This window comes from Anolis carolinensis, chromosome 3 (genome assembly GCF_035594765.1).
Source record: "Anolis carolinensis isolate JA03-04 chromosome 3, rAnoCar3.1.pri, whole genome shotgun sequence".
NCBI lineage: Eukaryota > Metazoa > Chordata > Lepidosauria > Squamata > Dactyloidae > Anolis > Anolis carolinensis.
In genome coordinates this window covers 66,832,534-66,854,085 of record NC_085843.1, presented here as the reverse complement: position 1 = coordinate 66,854,085, position 21,552 = coordinate 66,832,534, and the positions used below count along the sequence as shown (strand labels likewise).

The 21,552-nt window shown below is 39.2% G+C and overlaps 1 protein-coding gene across 2 annotated transcripts; it reads left to right on the top strand.

Annotated features, from left to right (window-relative positions):
* Nucleotides 1-1,326: 1,326 nt before the first annotated feature.
* c3h21orf91 (chromosome 3 C21orf91 homolog) lies at nt 1,327-20,876 on the top strand. Of its 2 annotated transcripts, XM_062975010.1 has the most exons (5): nt 1,327-1,482; nt 7,443-7,573; nt 15,251-15,778; nt 19,630-19,692; nt 19,980-20,876. In XM_062975010.1, the coding sequence occupies exons 2-5, from the start codon at nt 7,450-7,452 to the stop codon at nt 20,138-20,140; spliced, it is 876 nt and encodes a 291-aa protein (XP_062831080.1). In that variant the 5' UTR covers nt 1,327-1,482; nt 7,443-7,449; the 3' UTR covers nt 20,141-20,876. The 2 variants fall into 2 exon arrangements, with proteins under 2 accessions (XP_062831080.1, XP_062831081.1); XM_062975011.1 differs by lacking the exon at nt 1,327-1,482 and having other exon boundaries at nt 15,251-15,652.
* Nucleotides 20,877-21,552: the final 676 nt, after the last annotated feature.

The following is a 21,552-nucleotide window of genomic DNA, read 5'->3' as shown; positions in this document are numbered from 1 at the left end:
CAGATATATAAACCCCACTTTCCTAGTTTCCAACAGACCTCACAACCTCTGAAGATTCCTGCCATAGATATGGGTGAAACGTCAGGAGAAAATGCTTCTGGAACATGGCCATACAACCCATTAAACCCAGTGATTCCGGCCATGAAAGCCTTTGACAAGTTCTGATTGTTTCCCCCATTTGTTCTATATACACAACCCTTATTTCCAGAACTGTAACCAGAAAAAAAATCCCGAGGGGTTGAAACTTTTTCCGCCAAAACGACTTTTCAGGCCAGTGTCTCATGATCTGGTCTTGTTGAAGGGCTCTAACAGGGTTTTAAGTCTCAGAACAGCAACTCGGGTTTTCACCTACAATCCAGGTGAGCTCCCGCTGTTAGTCCCAGCTTCTGCCAACCTAGCAGTTCGAAAACATGCAAATGTGGGTATATCAATAGGTACTGCTTGGATGGGATGGTAATGGCACTCCATGCAGTCATGCCGGCCAAATAAATCATAGAATCGTAGAGTTGGAAGAGACCTCATGGGCCTTCCAGTCCAACCCCCTGCCAAAAAGCAGGAAAATTGCATTCAAAGCACCCTGACAGATGGCCATCCAGCTTCTGCTTACATGCCTCCAAAGAAGGAGCCTCCATCACACTCCGGGGCAGAGAGAAAGTTTCACTGCTGAACAGTTTTCAGTTAGGAAGTTCTTCTTAATGTTTAGGTGGAATCTCCTTTCCTGCAGTTTAAAGCCATTGTCTCCAGGGCAGCAGAAAACAAGCTTGCTCCCTCCTCCCTATGACTTTCCCCCACATGTCTCCTCTCAGCCTTCTCTTCTGCAGGCTAAATATGTCCAGCTCTTTAAGACGCTCCTCATAGGGCTTGTTCTCCAGACCCTTGGAGGTGTCCACGGACAACTCCGGCTCTTCGGCATAGAAATGGAGATGAGCACCCAACCCCCAGAGTCGGACACGACTAGACTTAATGTCAGGGAAAACCTTGATTTGATCTAGGAAACAAAATGAACCTACCTAAGAAAAATTCGAGTGTGTTGATCACTTTAACACTCTAAATCTGTATTCCCGTCTGTAGGAGGGTTCAGGTGTGATGGTCACAACCATTTTTTTCTACGGGTGTGCGTTCGAAGTAGGGAAGAGAGCTCTTTTTCGACCCAAACCTAAATAGCGAGCAAATAACACAAGGTTTTTGACTCAGAAGAAGTGGAAAAGAGGGAAGATAAAGGGCAACGAGAAGAAAGAGGCGAGTCCCCCCCCCGACATCCACGTTCCCATGCCTCCCCCATTGCTTCCTAAGAATGGTTTAGTCCGGCGACAGATAGGGGGCGGGGCCTGCCCTCGCGAGGTGACTGGGTTGAGAGCTGCGCCGCGCTGCTGCTGCTGTTTTGTCTTCTGGGCCTCTTTCGCCTGATAACAACCAATTCCTGAAGGAAGGAAGGAAGGCGGGCGGGCGGGCGGCGAGGACTGGGCCACGGGCGGCGGCTGGGTGAGGCTCAGTGCACTCCAGCACTGCTTCGTATGCGACGTGATTTGATAAGACTGTGTAAAAATACCTTCAGGCCATGTGTGTCTTTGAAATCGAAACGAGTTTCGTCTAGAGCCGTGGTTCTCAACCTGTGGGTCCCCCAGGTGTTTTGGCCTACAACCCCCAGAAATCCCAGCCAGTTTACCAGCTGTTGGGATTTCTGGGAGTTGAAGGCCAAAACATCCGGGGATCCACAGGTTGAGAACCACTGCTCTAGACTGGCGTCCCCCTTCCCAGATATCTCATTGTGTGTGTCATTGTTTAAGATATAAAGGTATCTTCAGGCTACGGTTAGAATGAGATGTATATGAAACAGAAATGAATTTCGTGTTCAAAATGAGGTCTCCTCTCCAGGATGCGCCATTATGTTTGTATTTGGCCACACAGGTAGAGTCTTGCTTATCCAACGTTCTGGATTATCCAACGCAGTCTGCCTCCTGCCAGGTTCCACAGCTGTTTCGCTAGGCAGCAAGGACTGATTTTTTTACGGATTTACATCAGTGTTGCTACTGTAAGTTCATTTTATGCATTTTTATTTGTAGTCAGTGTTTTTATAGTCAATGTTTTCAATACATTGCAATGTTTTGGTGTTAAATTCATAAATACAATAATTACTACATGTACATGCACAATTACCATGTACTGAACTGCTTTTTCTGTCAATTTGTTGCAAAACATGATGTTTTAGTGCTCAATTTGTAAAATCATAACGTAATTTGATGTTTAATCGGCTTTTCCTTAATCCCTCCTTATTATCCAACTTTTTCACTTATCTGATATTCTGCCGGCCCATTTATGTTGGATAAGTGAGACTCTACTGTCTATATATATATGTGTGTATATAGGGTGTTTGAAAAAGAACTCCCTAGTTTTAATGTAATTATACTTAAAACTTGTGTGTGTGTGTGTGTGTGTATATATATATACACACATATATATACTTTTGTTCTGTCTACCTATCTATTTCATGATATAGTCATATACAGTATTTTTATAAATTAACCACCAAAACATCCTGTTTTACAACAAGTCGACAGAAAAAGCAGTTCAATACAGTTACGTTACATAGTAATTACTCTATTTACAAATTTAGCACCAAAACATCAGTGTATTGACAACATTGACTACGAAAACATTGACTACTAACAAATTGACTACAAATATAGAATAGCATAAAATGAAATTAAAGTAACAACATTGTCGGAAATTAAATCCGTAAAAGGTTCAGTCCTTGCTTGCCTAGAGAAACAGCTGTCGATCCAGGCGGGAGGCAAACTGCGTTGCATAATATAGAACGTTGGATAAGCGAGACCCTACTCTGTGTGTGTGTGTAGTGGCTTTTGTTTTGTATGCCTATCTATTTCATGATATATTCATATATAGATATTTATCTCCCAGGCCCCTTCCACACAGCTGAATAAAATCCCACACTTTCTGCTTTGAATTGGAATATATGGCAGTGTGGACTCGGATAACCCAGTTCAAAGCAGGTATTTTCTGCCTTGATGTTCTGGGTTATTTATTTGGATGTGTGGAAGGACCTCCAAACGCTTCTGGTCTCAAGCCTTTTGGATGCGGGATATTAAACCTGTTGTAATCTTTGGGACATGCTTTTCAAACGCACATTGGGTCATTTCTGGCTTTAGTCTAACAAAACAATATGGAAACAAATAATGGGACAAATGCTTTTGGATTTATAGTCCCCAAATGAGGCCTTAAATGTTCGCTAGCCAGGCATGGGCAAACTTGGCCCCTACCTCCAGGTCGGGGTCCCCAAACTTTTTAAACAGGTGGCCAGTTCACGGTCCTTCAGACCGTTGGAGGGCCAGACTATAGTTGAAAAAAAAAAACCTTTGAACAAATTCCTATGCACACAGCACATCTCTTATTTTGAAGTAAAAAAAAAAAAACCAAACGGGAACAAATACATCCTCAATGTTAATCATAATAATAATAAAGAGGGTTGGAAAAGATCCCTTGGGCCATTTAGTCCAACCCCCTTCTGCCTTTGTGCACCAAAAGCACAAGCAAAGCACCCCTGACAGATGGCCACCAAGCCTCAATGTTGTTAATAATCATCATCATCACCATAAAATCACAGTCGTAAACTCTTGGGAAGTGTTCAACTTGTGATTTTGTGATACGAAATCCAGCATATATATCTTGTTTACTGTGTTATTCTGTGTCTTTGTGTCAATAATAATGATAATAAAGAGGGTTGGAAGAGACCCCTTGGGCCATTTAGTCCAACCCCCTTCTGCCTTTGTGCACCAAAAGCACTAGCAAAGCACCCCTTAATAATTAATAATTAATAATTAAAATACCATTATAAACAAGCAAAGCTTTGGAAGGCACGCACCAGGTGAGGAAGGAGGTCGGACAGGCTGGGCCTTTCCCTCCTCCCTCACGCTGCACACGCCTTCCTTGGTGGAGGAGGAGGGAGCCGCTGCTGCCGCCAGGGCCAGATAAATGGCTTCGATGGACCGCATGTGGTCCCCGGGCCTTAGTTTGGGGACCCCTGCTCCTGGTGTTCCTAACAGCCTCAGGCCCTTTCCTTTTCTCCCTCAGCTGCTTAAAGAAGGAGCCTGAGGCTGTTAGGAATTGTGGGAGTTGAAGTCCAAAACACCTGGAAGGAGGGCCCAAATTATCCAATGCCTGCCTAGATGTTACGTTTTAACATTCAGTAGACTCTGTTAACTCTTAGGGATTGATAGATGCTGGATAAATATATTTTCTGAGGACTTGAGTGTTGCTATTAAAAATAGGGCAACATAAAATTATTCCCCACATTATACCATAACGTGGATTCTGTATTGACTTGATATTAATATTGAAATACAGTCATTAAAGTAAATAAGACAAACTTAGTGCAACATGGTTTTGCTATATCATAAAAACAGCTTTGTGAATGTAATATCCATTTATTTTTTGCCAGTTGCTTGATAGTTCCACTTGCTTGAGTTACTCGGCTTCATCACACTATAGCATTTATCCGTGGTGGCGCAATGGGTTAAACTCTTGTGCCGGCTGGACTACTGCCCTGAAGGTTGGTTGCTAATCTGAAGGTTGCTGATTCGAATCTGCGAGATGGGGTGATCTCCCATCTTTCAGCTCTAGCTTGTGGGGACATGGCAGAAGCCTCCCAGCAGGATGGTAACACATCTGGGCATCTCCTGGGCAGCATCTGTGTAAACAACCAATTCTCTCACACTAGAAGCAACTTGCAGTATGTTCTCAAATTACTTCTGACATGATTTTAAAAATCCATCCACTTTAAACACAGTGACTGCCTCCTGCAGAATTCTGGGGTTTGTAGTTTAGGGAGGCCCAGTGCTTCTCTGGATGAGCAGTTTAAAAGCTCTTCCTTAAACTACAATCTCCAGAATTCTACAGGATGTAGTCACTGTGTTTAAAGTGTATTAAAGTGGATGGATTTTTAAAATCATGTCCGAAGTAATTTGAGAACATACTGCAAGTTGCTTCTAGTGTGAGAGATAAATGATCATGTATGATGAGGTAGTTTACTGAGAGTCTACTGTATATTGAAATTATTAATGTGTGTATGAAATACCAAACACTTCTGGCCCCAAGCATTTCAGATAAGGAGTACTCAACCTGTAGCATAGTTTGCGTTTAAAAGATAAATGAATAGTCCTAGAGCAAATCAGGCCTCAACACTCATTAGACGATTAAGCTGAATCTGTTATATTTTGCCATATCATGAGACAACACCTCATTGGAAAACACAGTTGACCCTCCAAACATTTCTAATAAGGGATACCCAACCTGTGTAGTTGGGTTACCACATCTGGGTTGAATGTTTCTTTGATCCTTTTCAATTTGCCAGTCTCCCCATTTAATTTTTCCTGTTTTCCATTAAGGTTGTTCTAAGTTTTAACATTTTCTGAAAAGTGCAAGAGCAGCCTGGAGGAGTGGAGTTCCCTGAATTGCAGCTAGGCTCAATGTTGGCATTTCATGACTTGAAAACAGAGTTGATTCTTTTAAAGGGAAAATAAACCATCCCGATAGCTACAGCAGGGTGTCTAAGAAGTTGGTAGTTGTGGATGTGTTTGACGTACACTCAGATTGCCTTTGAGATTATGTCAAGCACATCTACGTTGACCCAGTTAGTTTCCAGTTTGGCTGGTTGGGAAGGTGTCTACCTCCAAGTGCTGTTGTAAAAACCAGTCTTCAATGCATCTCCTGTCCTGGCAAAATGAGCAGTATCATGTCATTGAATTATGTCTTATATATTTCATAAATTGAGGCAATAATACTTGGTAGGGTTAGTAGGCTTTAATCACCAGACTTAAGTACAATATGAGCACCTTATGCAAGGATTCAGCATCCACAGTTTTACTTACAGACACCATGAAAATGATCACCCAGTTATCATAAAAACATAAGGTTTGCTAGTCCATGGTTTCAGGTTTCCATGGAGTCTTGGAAGATATCCCCACAGATACAGGGGTAGTACTTATAAATGGCACCCTCAGTTCAGAAATATGAGCTATAGACATAGCCTGGGGCATCAGAACCATAAGTTCAATGCAGGCTCAAGCTCAATGCAGCCAGACCCAGGTCACTGTATTTTTGGTTTTGCTTTCCCTTCTGTCAAAGTGCAATAAGTGAATATGCGTGTAATGGTCAGTAGGGGAAGATATACTTCTCAGCATCTGGCAAACTTAAAAACCTGTCTTTGAGAAACTTGGTTTCTGTTTCCATTAAAGAGAGTAAGTGAGGTGTATTACAACTTCCAAAGCATTAATTATCAGATGAACATGTTAATTGGGTTGAAACTGAAGGCAACAGTTTTAGCTTCATGTTTTTCTTTGTTTTCTACCTGCCTGCAAAGATAGGACATCTCTATGTCAAATGAATTGAGCATCATACCATCTTGCCTTAGTTGAGATGTTTACGTATGAGTAATCCAGACTACTTCCTGCATATAGGTTAAACTGGTTTCTTAAATCAAGTAACATTAAATTACTTAATTATATATCTTCTGTCCTGTATAGATGTGATGTATTGCTGCTGTTATCTATAGCAGAGCAATATATCCAAATGGTGGCCCCATCAACACTGGCCATTTAATGCAGTTTCATATGAGTATTGAATAAAGTGTTTTCCTAGAACCATTTTGAGGACTGAATGGTGTTTACACAAACCACAGAGCATTGATGCTTATTCAGGAGTTTTTTTCACACACTTTTGAGAGTGTTTGTTGTCTGGCCACAGCAGTTTGAAGCTAGCTTCAAACTGCATTACATGGTCAATGTAGATGGGGCCCTAGTTTTGTGGTCTCTTGGGAAAACTATTCTATCTAACTATCTATCTAACTATCAATGTAGATGGGGCCCTAGTTTTGTGGTCTCTTGGGAAAACTATCAAAATGGTAGTATTGAAAAGATGAGTAAAAGTCATGAGTCAGGACATGTCCTTTCTTTTCTATATGCAATAAACAGTGCAAAAGGTTTTGGCAGTGATTGCTAAGCTGAATTGGCATAAAGCTTTTAAATCCTTTGATACAGTTAATTGTTCACAGGAAAGCATAGTGAGCATGTTCAAGCAAAGTGCTTTGTTTTCCTTTCATGTCAGGCTGGAGTACAAGGGAAGAGAGCATAATCTAAATGCTTGCCTAGTGAGTTTTTATAATATTTAGGTCTTGAACAACAAAATAAAGTAATGTTAATCCTGTATACTTACATCATGTAAAAAGAAAAGAATGAAGATGCTATGTCTAGAAATTGAATGGTGGTTTTTAATTGTAGGGAAATGAAAACAAAAACCATAAAGAGTTTAATCACTGATGTATTGAAACATTAAAGTTCTCAGTTTGAAGCCTTAGTCACATGCAAATTGATGTGCCAGATTGTGGTTTTCTTTGGGCTACATTGGGTAACAGGACTTTTCTCTTCTAGGGGCACTATGAATGAAGAGCAGTTTGTTAACATTGACTTGAATGATGATAATGTTTGCAGTGTATGCAAATTAGGAACAGAAAGAGAGACTCTCTCATTCTGCCACATTTGTTTTGAGCTAAACATTGGAGGTAAGTGTAGCTTAATATTGTACAATTATATTGTAGCATTAAGATTGGAGACTGAGAAATTCTAGATTTAGAAGAAAGGTGGCCTCCAATGGAGTGTTGCTTTTGGATAATGATAATGGTAAACACATATTAACTCTCTGTGTATTCTGTTTTTCACAGTTTAGTATATTTGCTGTGAAAGTGGGCTTCTCCTGAAACATATATAATATACAGTATTTCAAGTTATAATACAAATCGCTTATAGAATATAAATTAAATACAATGTACTGTATCTCAAGTCATTTCAGGCATTTTACTTTAGAATACAATGAAAATGTGAAGCAGAGAGAATGATGTTCCATCACATGGTCATTGCTTTCTGTCAAAGACAGACTGCTGAGATACAGAGCCTTTTGTATTCATGGAGATTTCCAGCATTATGTAGAACTGATGTTTTCCAGTGATTTAAATTGTTTTATGGATTCAATGTGGATGCAAAAAATATATTAGGTAGTTGAGTGAGGACTTTTTAATTTGCTGAATTTAAAATGATAGCATAGCTAATAAATACTGTATCAGTGGTCTTTTAAGCCCCTCAGAAGTCAATTAATCTATAGTTATTGTATATCTCTGTCTGTTTAATATGGATTTGAAATATTGCTAAGTTTGTTAGTCAGTATTCTCTTTTGTTCTTAGTAATTAAACAACACATGATTATTTATGTATCAGTGTACTTTGATTTCTCTATTAGAACTCAGTTTTCGAAACAGTTTCAACTGCAAAATGTTTTTTTCTTACGTATTCTGAAATGCAATTCATAACAAGAGCTTTCTGCTTGTCTTTGGATGATATAATGTTAGTTATGTCAGCATTAAAGCATTATTATTATTTTTATTAACTTGATTTATACTTCGCCTTTCTCCCCATGGGAACTCAAGATTGCTAAGACAGGTTATGATCTTGAAGCATTTGAAAAAGGAAAGCAGAAAAGTGGAAATCACATGTTTAAATTGTTCACAGTACATTTTCAACCAAAGAATGAACAAAAACATTTAAAACACTTTTTGTCAATAATTAGTTTTACGAGATCTAAACAAATCGCCATAGACAAATTGTGCAACTCATTTATACACTTGTACAGATCATATCCAGTCATTCAATTCATTTTTTAAAATCAGTTTGTTTTGTGTGGATCCAAGTTCTAGACCACTGGGGTAACTGAATTGGTCCTTGGCTGAGTTTATAGCTTGATTGCAGCCGCTGAACTCTTGAAGTACCTATATACTTTCACATTTTTCAGGAAGGTTAGGGATTCTCTCTAGGTCTAGGAATTTCAAATAAACTTTAGGGGGCACCAAGATTCCTTTCCTTCCTGGGGTTCAAAAAAGTTCAGTTCAGACTAAACAAGATAGCTCACCTTTTTCTCAGTCTCTTCCAAAAGTATTAAATTGATCTCTAATTTTTGTTAAGTTGCCAAGGAAAGAAGGGTGATATAACAATAAGGAAACCAAATGTTATTCTAGCACTGGTGAGCACATAGATTCTAAGAATGAAAGAAACAATTATAGCCAGTGTGGATACAGTATTGTTCCCTAAACCCATCTATTTGGGGGAGGGACATTGTGAAGTTGCCAGTCCATCACTTCAAATAGTCTGAGAAATAGTGCCTTAGAAGATCCAGCTATTGCTAGTAGGAAGAGGTTGATCTGCCTTGTGTAGTCTGTTATGTTCCTTGACTCTTTATTTTGTTTATTGTTTCAGCTCAAGCTAATTACAGGAGTTTCCTGTTATGTCTATCAATATTTCAAAACAGAAAGACATTCCCCAGTTGTGGGGGAGGGGGGAACATCTGAAGTTTTAAACAAAAAAGTATGATTATAGCAAAGCAGCTTAAAACACAGATCTACCTCCCTCCAGGATGTAGGCTGAAAATATGAACATATTGATTGATCTTTCTTGTAGCTTAACCCTCATGTCCTATAAATGTAAGTATAGATGAAATTATAGCCTCTTACTTAGGATCTGCTAGACTGAATTTGCTCATTTTAAAGCAATGTAACTATGCAGGAAGCCATGAAAAGCTCATAGGAAAACAGCCACAACCATGAACCCCAAAGTAACAAGTTGTCTTTCCCATGATTATTCCATTCCTGGCAACAGAGTAACATCACATACTTGCAAAAATGCCTGTTTTTCTGTTGGAGAAGAACTAGATGGTTGGGCTATTAGTGCCCATGGTGGCAATGGAATTGCATTATCTTCATGACTGTATCTTCTCCTACAAACTGGCATGAGCTCTAAGATCTGCCAGAGAGGGCCTTCTTGGTGTTGGCCCCCTGGCTCTGGAACTCTCTCCGCAAGGAGATTAGATTAGCCCCCACTTTGTCCACCTTCCGTAAAGACTTGAAAACTTGGATGTTCCAATGCGCCTTTGAATGACAGTTTAGCTCCTGATCTGTCGCACCTCAGCCTTGAGTTCACCTTGCTACAACACAGAAACCCCACAACAGGTTTAAGTCTTTATAGTTTATTTCAAAAAAGATGGAAGGAAGTTCTTCAAAAAGCAAAGTAAGGCACCAAGAGTCAGTTACAAATATAGTCTTGAAGTATAAGTCCAGAGCTTATCAGGAATAAGCAATATCCAAGAAGAGCATGACAAATATCCAAGAAACATGAATACATGGCATTAGGGTAATCCAAAGCGCAGCACTCGAGCTGCTTCTCCCGTAGCAAGAAACTTGCTTTGACAACCGCTTTTCCCCAAAGCATCCCTTTTAACAATCTCTGCAAAACATGAAAGCATTTATCTGTCCCCGCACCTCCCCCTCGTCTGTTTGCAATCCTAGCACTACGCCAAACCCTTAATTCCAAACGCTCAGCCCTATCTATCTAGCCCATGCTATCAAGGTCAGCCTGCTCGTTATTTCTCTGAGGCTCAGTATTCATCTGGGAATCTTCCAACCTCCCTTCTCCCGTTCCCATGTCAGTATGCACCTGGCTGGCTTCCATGGGTTCAGGGCCATCCAGTCCAGCCCTATCTGTGGGAAACTGAACTTGCACCCTCTGCTGCTCTTCTTCCCAAACAGCAGGCCTTTCAGGCTGATTCTGAGCCTGAACCTGTCTTTCCTCATCAGAGTCAATCCTAGACCCAGGCTGAATCACAACATGATCCTGCCCAGCCCTAAGTTATTGTTTTGGGGTTTTCATCACTTTACTCCTAGCCCTGGCCCTATAGTCTGCATTTTGCACAAACCCTTGCCCTGCCCTCTCGAATTTGAACATACCCACTTTTTCCTTCTACTCGTTGATGTCAATTGATTATGTATTTTTACGATGTGTTTTACTTTGTAATTCTTGTTTATGCTGGGCTTGGTCCCCATGTAAGCCTCCCCGAGTCCCTTCGGGGAAATGGTGGCAGGATATAAGAATAAAGTTATTATTATTTACAATAGATAAATAAATATATCTTGTGTGTTTGGTATATTGGGGTTGTTCCTCAGGAAATGCTTGCAGATGGGAATTTCTGTTTTTTATTTCCAGTTCTCCAAATATTGTTCAACTAGTAGGTGATCCTTAGGAGTAAATTAATGTGGAATATGTGAAAATGCGAAGCTCTACTGAAGTCAGATAGGTTTCAATATTGAATAATAGCTAGATTCTATTGGTAGGAAATATATTCTTAGATGTATTTCTTCTGAAGCTGATAGCTAAATAAACGTTGCAAAGGGGCTATGAAGGTTGAATGCTAATTCAGTAATGAAGTAGTATGTATATGATGAACTGTCAGCAGACTACTGAAGAGATAAATTAGTTTAGAAGTACCTTCAGAAGAAGTAAATCATAGACATTCTCATTCATCTTTGATACTGAGAATGCATCCTGCATACAGGCAAAATGGGAGAGGACACAAAGAACAAACTTACACAATTGGTAATCTTAAAGTTTCTAGAGATTCATTTTGTTGCCAGGATCATATTCACATTTATGGTGGGAACAATGGCTTCCTATTTATTAATCTCAAGTAATGTTGGAGAAAATATGTTAGAAAAGGCTATTTTGGCACTATTGCTTGTGTTTTAATCAGGGGATTTATATACAATTAGGAACAACTTTTGAAACACATAAAACCAAATAAGTTCACCTATGTACTAACTATTTCTTGCTAAGAAACCCAATGAAAGAGTTGAGTAAGTTCTCAAATGAGTTGAAGGTATATACATATATGTGTGTGTTGCTATACTTATATACAAATGGTTAATTGAAATATTTATTTATTTTTTATTGATTGAAATATACATCAGCATTTTGTTTTGATTTTTTTAAATTCGGTTGACACACATGCTTGGAATTGTGCCATTGATTTTGATAAAAGTGAGTTACTAAAAAAAAAAAAAAAACCCTGAAGCAACACCTTCAGAAAATCCTCTTTTAGAAAATTCTGTTACACACATTTACTCACACACACCCCAACCCCAAATCCTGAAGAGGCATTTATTTAATAATGATTTTCATAGTAGAAATCTCTTCTCAACGAAGTACTCAGATGCCAACCAACCTTGAGAGAAGGTGGGGGTTTTGAAGGTGAAGAGCTTCACAAAGTAGATTATAGTTTTGCTGCAAGTCCTGGCAACAACGCTCTGTATGCACTTATTCTTTGTTCTCTGAACTCACACAGCTGCTGGCAAAACTCAGAGGAGCAGGGACTTGCATATAAAAAGAAAACAAGCCCAGCAGCTATTGTGTAACAGAACAACATGAGCTGGGTTCAAAAGCTAACACTGGCTGTTAACATATAATGAGATCTTTCATTGTGGAAAACAGAAGTAATATGAGTAAACACCAACTTCAAATATAGTGGTACTTGTTCTAAAATACTTAATAAAAAATGAGCTGTCTAGCTCTGGTTTTCTCTGCTGTAGTAAAAGTTTCTTCCGTTGTAAAGGAAAAGGAAATCTACATAAGAGTCCCCTTTGGTATTCAAATAAAACTTCTCTAATAGGAAGCCATATACATATAAGTCATTTTCGACTGGGGTTTATTTGTCTGTTAATTTGCAAGTCTGCAGGAAGGTGCTCCTTTGGATTTAACATTTAGACTAAAATAATCACACAGCTTCAGTGCGAATATGAAATACAGTATACAGCTCTGCAACATTCATTCTACCTTCAGTCCTCCCTGTTCTATCCGTTGTGACTTGTTATTTCGTCTTGTGTGTTATCACTATCAGCAGGTCTAATTTTTCAGCAAGGTTTGTGTTTGTTATTTAGTATGTTAACCAGTTACGAATCTTCCTAGCAGTAGCACAGTCACCCCCATAGTTCATTGGCTTGCTTGCAAGAGTATCACAGGGGAACTTATCAAAAGCTTTACTGAAATCAAGTTGAAATATAGCCACAGCACTCCCTGCTCAAGCTAACTCATGTCTCATGCCTTGTTTTTTGAGAAAATCATGCTGGCTTTCAGCAATCACAGCATTCTTAAGTGTATACAGGCAGGCTGTTTAATTGTCTGTCTAAAACTGTTCTTCGTTTTAATGGCAAGCTGACTAATTGATAGTTGCTCAGTCTTTTTTGCCTTGTTTTTAGATGGGAGTTATCCTTCGCTCTGCTGTAACTTCTTCAATCCTCTGAGAATTCTCAGAGATATTTTGACAGTGGTTCTGAGAGAGTGTCTGCATCTTACTTTTGTACTCTTTATCAGTGGCATTTCGAGGGTTGTTTTTTAAACTGAGGCATGGTTTGCCAAGTTGGCCCTATGATTTGAAATGCACATTTTCCCTGTGATTTTTTTGTCTTTTGGTAGTTAAAACATAGTGAAGAGGTGCCATATTACTAGTACATTATAGCACTAGTACATTATACCCCATAAGCTCTGATTTGCCTTGAAATTAAAAAGGAAATCCATTGGAGAATGGGTATAAAATGTCACTGCAGGTGCTGAGAACTGCCAGAAAATAATCTGGGACAGCAGACATTGTTTGGATATTTATTCTTTAAAAAAAAACACCCTAATAACTATAGCAATAAATATCACATCCTGTTATCACTTTGGCATGAAAGATCCCTCAGATGATGCCAGGAACAGAAAGTATTCTCTTGGCTGCTGGAGTCACCCTTCCCCTCCTCTAAGTAGTAAACCATCATCTTAACAGGATTCGGTTGACTTAGTGAGCTGAATTACATATATTGAAGTCTTAATGCAATATCTGACTTAACACTGAATTTAAGCAGACTTGTTAGTATCATGAGAGATGGGTCCTTCCATCTAAGCATATCCATCACTGAATTCACTCCCTTCCTAATTACACTGTCAGAATGAAGTAGTGGCTCAATGGCAGTAATGGAGTGTTGACTAACATTGCATTAAACTTTATTTGGACAAAATTAAATAATATTCTGATATTCTACAATAGATGGAAGTAGAAATTCGAAAGCATCATGTGAAAACACTTGTTCCTTTGTATTCTGTGGTGTTAGCTTCTCTTGTGCGCAATCTCAACATTTGTAGATCTGTCACGCACCAGCGGCAGCGGAGCACCAAGAACCAAACACGGAGGCCAATAAAACTATCTAATACCTTTATTAAGGAAATATATAAGAAGGATAAAAGCAAGTAGAGAATATAGTCCAGAAACAGACCTTTCAAATGAGGCCTAAAATAGTCCAGGAATAGTTTGTCCAATAAATGATATTAGAGTTCAAAGGTAAAATCCAATTACCGAAACACACACTATTGCCAGGCAATAGTGTGGGGAATTGTCCAAAGTCTTTCAAGGCACAAGGTAAATCCACAAGAAGGCTGGGAATATGGCTTGGATCTAGGAAACAAGGTCCGTGGTTCAAAACAAGGCAAGGTAGTCCAAAAACTTGATTCTAAGAACAAAATCCGTGGCTGAGAGCAAAGCAAGGCAATTCTTGGATACTTGAACAGGCGAGGCAAAGAAACTGGATTGCGGACTTAGCAAAGTCCACACTAGGCTGGAAACATGGAATTCACTCCCGAAGCTGAGCTGTTGTCTCCGCAAAGAATCAACAGAGCCCGATACTTTTATCTGTGTCTCGTTTCCCGCCAAACGGGCGTCCAGTGTTCTCTTTCCCTAGAGAACAGGGAACGAAACCCAATTTGCAGGTGTTGAGACTCTCTGGATTTTCCCAGGGGAAACATGGCTAATCAGTGTCTTGCTTGGCAGCAATTCGGGCACTCCTGCGAATTCTCTCTTTCACTCCCCTATCTGCCGAGAAGGATTGCTTTCTAGCGAAGGGAGGTGAGCGTTGGTCAAGGTCAGTTTTAATTGGTTCTTGGACAAGAACATCAGGCATCTGGAAAGACTCTGGCTGTTGATCCGGAGAAAACCCCATGTTTTCATCCTCATCTACCACAGTGACACTAGGCACAGGACTACAAGGCCCATGAGGCATCACAAGATCGTAACATTTTGCACTATCCTTCTACTATGGCTATTTGAACTATATCAATTTGACTGTCATATTTTCAATCAGCTTTGCATATGTGCTAAAATGCATTGTGGAAATAATTAGATTTAATCTCTCCAAAATTATATAAATCATTATTTCTTAGTAAAAGAAATTGTTTGCATTTTACATTTACATAATGTGACATATTCATAAAGAATAGTCATTTTTTTAAAAGTGCAATATATTAACATTTTTCCCGCTTGTAACTTTTTTCTCTTTTCAGGAATACCAAAGTCTGATCTTCTGCACACAAGTTCATTAAGGGGACATAGAGACTGCTTTGAGAAATTCCACTTAATAGAAAAACAGAGTTGTCCACGGTCAAAACTCTCCAAGAGTACATACGCAGAAGTGAAAAACATCTTGAGCAAGAAAATTAACAGGATTATACAGTATGCACAAAATAAAGATTTGGATTCAGAAGGTTCAAAACAAACACAGCACTGGCTTTTTAGCTTTAGACATCAGAGAGAAAGAAAGCTACTTCCACAGTCAGATTCCCAGGTTCCTAAATATTCTGCAAAATGGATAGATGGAAACACTGAGAGTATTTCAGACGGCTCACAAAATATCCTAGAATCAAGGGAGTCCAGTGATTTTCGACTTGATATACTTCAACAGACAGGTAGTACATTTTGTTGTAGTAATACATTGTGGCCCAATCATAACCAGCCATCAGAAATTGGAAAAACTAAAAAAGATTCCAATGCCTGTGTCCGAAGGAGACGTCTTCAGTACAGCAGGGAACAGTGTAAGTGGATGAAATGGTGAAATTTGTATGTTATCTCTGGATGCTTTTTCCAGTCTGTAATTTTCCATTTTTAAAATAACATTGAATAATTGAACAAAGTTTTCTGAAGGTTATTGACAGTGGAAAAAGAGTGGATGTTTAATTGGTGCACTAAAGCAGAACTTGTCAGAATAGCTTTGGGAATTACCATCTAACTACTAAGTACCCTATAATACAAAGAAAACCTTCCCTTTGAAATGGCTTTGTCTATGTTCTTGTTGAATTGACATTTTCCAAGTTTAGTGATATGGTATACTAGTAAACATAATGTCTTTGTTTTAAGTTCCCTAAACTAATATGTAATCTCCAGCACTTTGTCAAAAACTGTTTTTAGGAACACAGAGCTTTTTTTTCTTTCTTTCTTTGTTCTTTGTTTGTTTGTTTTTGAGAAAACTTTTATGAGAGTGCATTTTTGACCAGATACGCTGTTCACTTTGTACAATTAGTTTTCGAATCCCAGATAAAGGTTTTGCATTCATTTCATTTATTTTTTCACTTTTAAGTATGCACTGTTTTAATCATGCCTGTGTAGGGAATATGATTTTTTTTATTTATATTTTAAACTATAATAAAAAATCCTGACAGTGAATTACTACTAAGGGCTACATAGATCCTGCTTACCCTTAACATAGCTACTAGCTGTGCCCTGCCACGCATTGCTGTGGCCATTTGGAATTCCACTGAATAGCCTTGTTGCTTCCAAGCCTGGGTGCTTTCTATATAGGGGCCTCCTTGCTTCGGCTGGTTGAATGGGACGGAGTGGCCTGATGGCTTCCAAACGTGAGGGTTTTTTATGTGGGGGAAATATTGGTTTGACAGATTGAAGAGGAGTGAATAGTGTTGGTGCTTTGAAGCCTGGCCGCTTTCTACCTTGTGGAATTGTTGATTGGGCAGGTTGAATAGGAATGAATAGTCTGAGTGCAGGAAGTATGAATGTTGCAATTAGTTACTTTGATTTGTATTGAATGGCCTTGGAGGTTCGAGGCCTGGCTGTTTCCTGGTTGAGGAAATCCTTTGTTGGGAGGTGTTAGCTGGGCCTGATTATTTCCTGTGTGGAATTCCCATGTCTGGAATGTCCCTGTGTTTTGAGTGTTGTTTTGTATTTAGTGTCCTGATTTTAGAGATTCTATTGTTCTGATTTCTTATTAGACCATAGTAATTATTACATACGATATAAAGTAATGTTATGTATTAATTACTGTTTTTACGAATTTAGCACGCAAACATTGCAACATTTAGTTCGAAAACATTGACTACTAAATGGCAGACTGCCTTGGATAAGTGAAGCTTGGCTAAGTGAGACTCTACTGTATTGTCTGTTTGGAGGCCAAGTGTGAATGTTGCCATTGGCGAGCTTGATTAGCACTGAATGACCTTGCAGCTTCAGTGCCTGGGTGCTTCTTGCATGTGAAGCTGTTGATTATTATTGTTGTGGTTGTGATTATTTTTATTATAATTGAGGTGTAGAGGAGGAGAAACTGAAAGTAATTGAGGGAGAACTCTTCCTACTTCCCCCTCCTCCTGGCCCCCGCCCCTCCATACCTCCGTGGCATCGGTGTGCCTGTTTGACGGGGTGACGTGAGCAAGGCCCCTCCCTTCCTCCCACCTCGCTCTGTTTCCCTGACGACAATGAGGAGGAGGAGGAGGCCCCAGAGGAGGGTGGCCGGGGATGAGGCCTGGCCTCTGGGCCCTCTCCTGGCCGCGTCCCCCGGCCCCGGTCCCAGCCAGGCCTTGCCGGAGGGTGGCGGTGGGGGGCTCCATGCAGGCCTTGCTGGTCCAACCTCCCTGATGCCATGTTGAGGGCCGCTGGGTGAGTTTTTGTTGGTGGGCGGGAGCGCGCGGGAGCGCCTGTTGAGGGGAGGGGTGGGGGTTGTTCTGTCCGTGCCTGGGGTTTGTTTTGGCGGAGGCGCACATGGAGCGTTTTTTTTTTTTAATAAATTTTTATTGAGTGTTGCAAACATAAAATAGTTAAAAAGAAAAACCACCGTAGTGGATTTTGGGGGGGGGGGGGGGGGAAGGATTTGCACAATGCCGAAATAGAAAGAATAGGAGAAAGAGAGGGGAAAAAAAGAAAAAAGAGAAAAAAAGGACAAAGATAAGAAAAGGGGGGGGGAAAGGGGTGAGGGGTTGGGAGTCTTTTCTTTCTTGACTTCCCTTCTTCTCTATAATGGTCTCTTATCAGATGATGTTTTCAACTGTTGTTTTCCTTCTTCACTGCGTTTGTCTTCGATAGTTGCTTTGTCTCGGTCTGTTATTAGGCGTTATATCAGTATTTTAATTTTTTCGTTCTTCATCCAATCCTTTACCGGTGTCCAGTTTGTCATCGTCTTTGGTTTATTATGTGTTCTTGATAGTAGAAAGGTTAATTGGTCCATATTCATTATATCCCATATTTTCTCTATCCAATCCTCTTTATTTGGTATTGCTTTTTGTTTCCATAGTCTGGCAAGCACTATTCTGGCTGCGGTTGTTAAATAAGTAAATATTTTATCTTCGTTCTTTCCCCATTGCATGTTGGACATCCCCAATAGGAAGTATTCTGGAACTAAAGGAATTTTTATCTTTAGAATCTTCTGACACTTGTTATGTATCTCTCTCCAATAGGATTTTATTTTTTCACAGGTCCACCCCATATGTAGATAGGTACCATCTCTTTTCCCACACTTCCAGTATTTGATATTCTTATCTTTTGCAAATTTTGTAATTTTCTTCGGTGTCATATGCCATTGGTAAAACATCTTTAAATTTTCTTTTAGGTCGTAGGCGTATGTATAATTTAACTTTTTTTTCCAGATTATTTCCCATTCGTCTAGTGTAATTGTTCTTCCTATATCCCTTGCCCATTTTATCATACATTGTTTAATTGATACCTCTTCAGTACTCCATCCTAATAGAATTTTGTAGATACTTGCTATGGTCTTCTTTTGCTTAAGGAGCATTTCATCCCACAATGTTATTTTATCTTCAAATCCATTTGCCCTATCTTTGTTATAGTATTCTTTTAGTTGGTAATATTGGAGCCAAGTCATGTTTTCATACTTGTTTTTTAATTCCTCTAACGTTTTCAACCTTAGTTCATTTCTTTCTCTCTTCAGTATTTCCCTATACGTGGGCCATTTAATCCAACCAAGCTCTCTTCTTTGGTGTGTCTCCAGGGGGGAGACCCAGAGTGGGGTTTTCCTATAAAGTCTTTGTTTATATCTATCCCATATTTTTAATAATGCCGACCGGATAAAGTGGTTGCCGAAATTTTTTTCCACTGTTTTCCTATTGTACCAGAGGTACACGTGCCAGCCGGCCCTCAAATCATGACCTTCCAGGGTTAGTATTTTCTTATTACTTAAATTTATCCAATCCCTTACCCAGTCTAATCCACAGGCGTCGAAATAAAGGGCTAAATTTGGTAGACCAAATTTGGATTTTTGGATTTCTTAGGCCCCGTGGTGGTTCCTGTTGTTTATTTTTGTTGTATGAACCTAGAGGTGTGGATGAGAGGGGTTGTGCTGCTAAATTTTGAGGTGTGGGGGTGTTTAGTTGTGTTGTTTTACTTGTCGCCGGGATTCCATCAATCATATATATATATATATATATATATATATATATATATATATATATAGAGAGAGAGAGAGAGAGAGAGAGAGAGAGAGAGAGAGAGAGAGAGAGAGAGAGATTGAGATTTGACCTAATGTGGAAGGCAATTATTGGATAGGAATGTTTATAAATCTGTCCTACAGTACCCCTCCTCTCATCTTTCCCAAACCTGCTCTGTTGGCTAACTGTTACAATATTTGTTTGCTACTTTTTTGTTTCAGTGAGTTTAATGACTCTTAAAGAGGTGGAACAGCTGAATGAAAAGATATTCAAGCAAGTCCAAGGTAAGATTCATTATAGTTTCAGCAGTGCCTTGTCAGTTCTTAGAACAACAATAATCTAAAACAAATGGTCTCTATTGCCGAGTGCAGAAAGCAGTTTTTCATCCACATTCCACAGCAGGTGGAAAGGAGTTTAGGAACATTATTTGGGAATTGATATAAAAATCTTGGAGGGCTGGGTTACAAAAATACCTAAATTAAATTTCATAAATGAAAGTATGCAGTTGCACTCTAAACGAAGGCACCTTTTCTCCAGTTCTTGATTAATTAGATTCCATTGTTTCTTTCAGATGTGTCTAAAGAACTGACTGAGCAACTACAGGAGAAGGACTCCTTGACTTCACAACTTAATGGCCGTCACATTTCTATTGAGCAACTGTTAAAGAACTGTTCAAAATTGCCATGCCTTCAAATGGGACGAGCGGGAATGAAATCGAATATATCAATATAAACACAGCAAAACATGCTTTTTCCAACATTATTGATCTATCCCATATGGTTACACAGTCAACCAGTATTTTGGAAAAGGTATTACAAGATGCAGGGGAAGATGCATACAGTATTAGATACATTGGGGGGGGAGGGCACATTTGGCTCTGGAAGTTGCCTTTTCCTGTAATTAGCAGTGTTCTTTGCAGTCGCAAATGATAAGTGTTTCAGCGTGTTTTAACAGAAAGACTTCTGACTGACTGTAAATAACCATGGAAGTGAAATATCAAGAAATGATGGTGCAACCAATATTCATGGAATCTACATTTTTTTATTTATTGCAAGCAATATTTTATTACTGAAATTTTATATAAAGAACCAACTATTTTAGGTACTTTTCCACATCTCTTTATAAAGATTTTGAATGATTGTAAGTAACATTTTGCCTTGTGTAATGATTGTTTATCCCCTTTTCAGGTCAGTGTACTTATATTTCATGATGGAAATTGTTTTAAAAAACTTGTTTCCCAAAGACACAATCTCAGTGGCTGTAATGCATTATTTTCCGTCTTCAACAGTGTAGAATTTATTGGGCATGGATTGTATCTTAATAGAAAAAAATCTAAGCACACCACTCCTTTTGGAATGACAGTTCATATTATGTTAATATGTGCAGAATTGGGTTTCAGTTTTGTAGGTGAATTTCTAATGCTTAATACCAGTATATGGCTTCAAAGGAATAAACCTGTAATACCTCATGGAAATAATTGCTTCTTTATGCTTCTTGTGACAAAGTCTTTGCCCATAGAAATCCTTGCATGTAGATATTAGAATTGAAAACCCTATCCATAAATACATTACCAGTAATTTTTAAATTCTGTCCTCATCTGAAGAGGCAGTTTATTTTCTGAGCATTAACATAATGTCCCTGGACTATGGGATTGCATTCCTCCTGCTGAAGAGTTGAGAGTGTACCATATGTAGTCAGCTAGCCCCATATGTAGGTTTCACTTCTGACAATTTTATTATTCAGATGCTATTTTATTCAAAATGTTTTCTCTAGGAATCTTTGGGTCCTTTCGTGTGATTATGTGGTCAGCATTCCACAGAAGTTGACTATAGATATCTGCAGGAAGCCCTAGAAAATCCTGGAATGATGATGATGGTGATGACAATAACAATACATTTCTTACCTGCCTCTCCTTGCTGCTTGAGGCAGGGTGCAAGAAGGTTGAAACAAAAACTCTTCTGGAGTGTTAGCTATCCCTCCCAGTTTTGTGTCGTCTGCAAACTTGATGATCGTACCTTCTAACCCTTCGTCTAAGTCGTTAATAAAGATGTTGAACAGAACCGGGCCCAGGACGGAGCCCTGCGGCACTCCACTTGTCACTTCTTTCCATGATGAAGACGACGCATTGGTGAGCACCCTTTGGG

Coding starts and splice junctions, on each gene's coding strand:
- c3h21orf91 (XM_062975010.1), top strand. CDS start 7,450: ATGAATGAAGAGCAGTTTGTTAACATTGACTTGAATGATGATAATGTT. Junction 15,779..19,629: donor TCAGTACAGCAGGGAACAGT/GTAAGTGGATGA, acceptor TTTTTGTTTCAG/TGAGTTTAATGACTCTTAAA. Junction 19,693..19,979: donor GATATTCAAGCAAGTCCAAG/GTAAGATTCATT, acceptor TGTTTCTTTCAG/ATGTGTCTAAAGAACTGACT.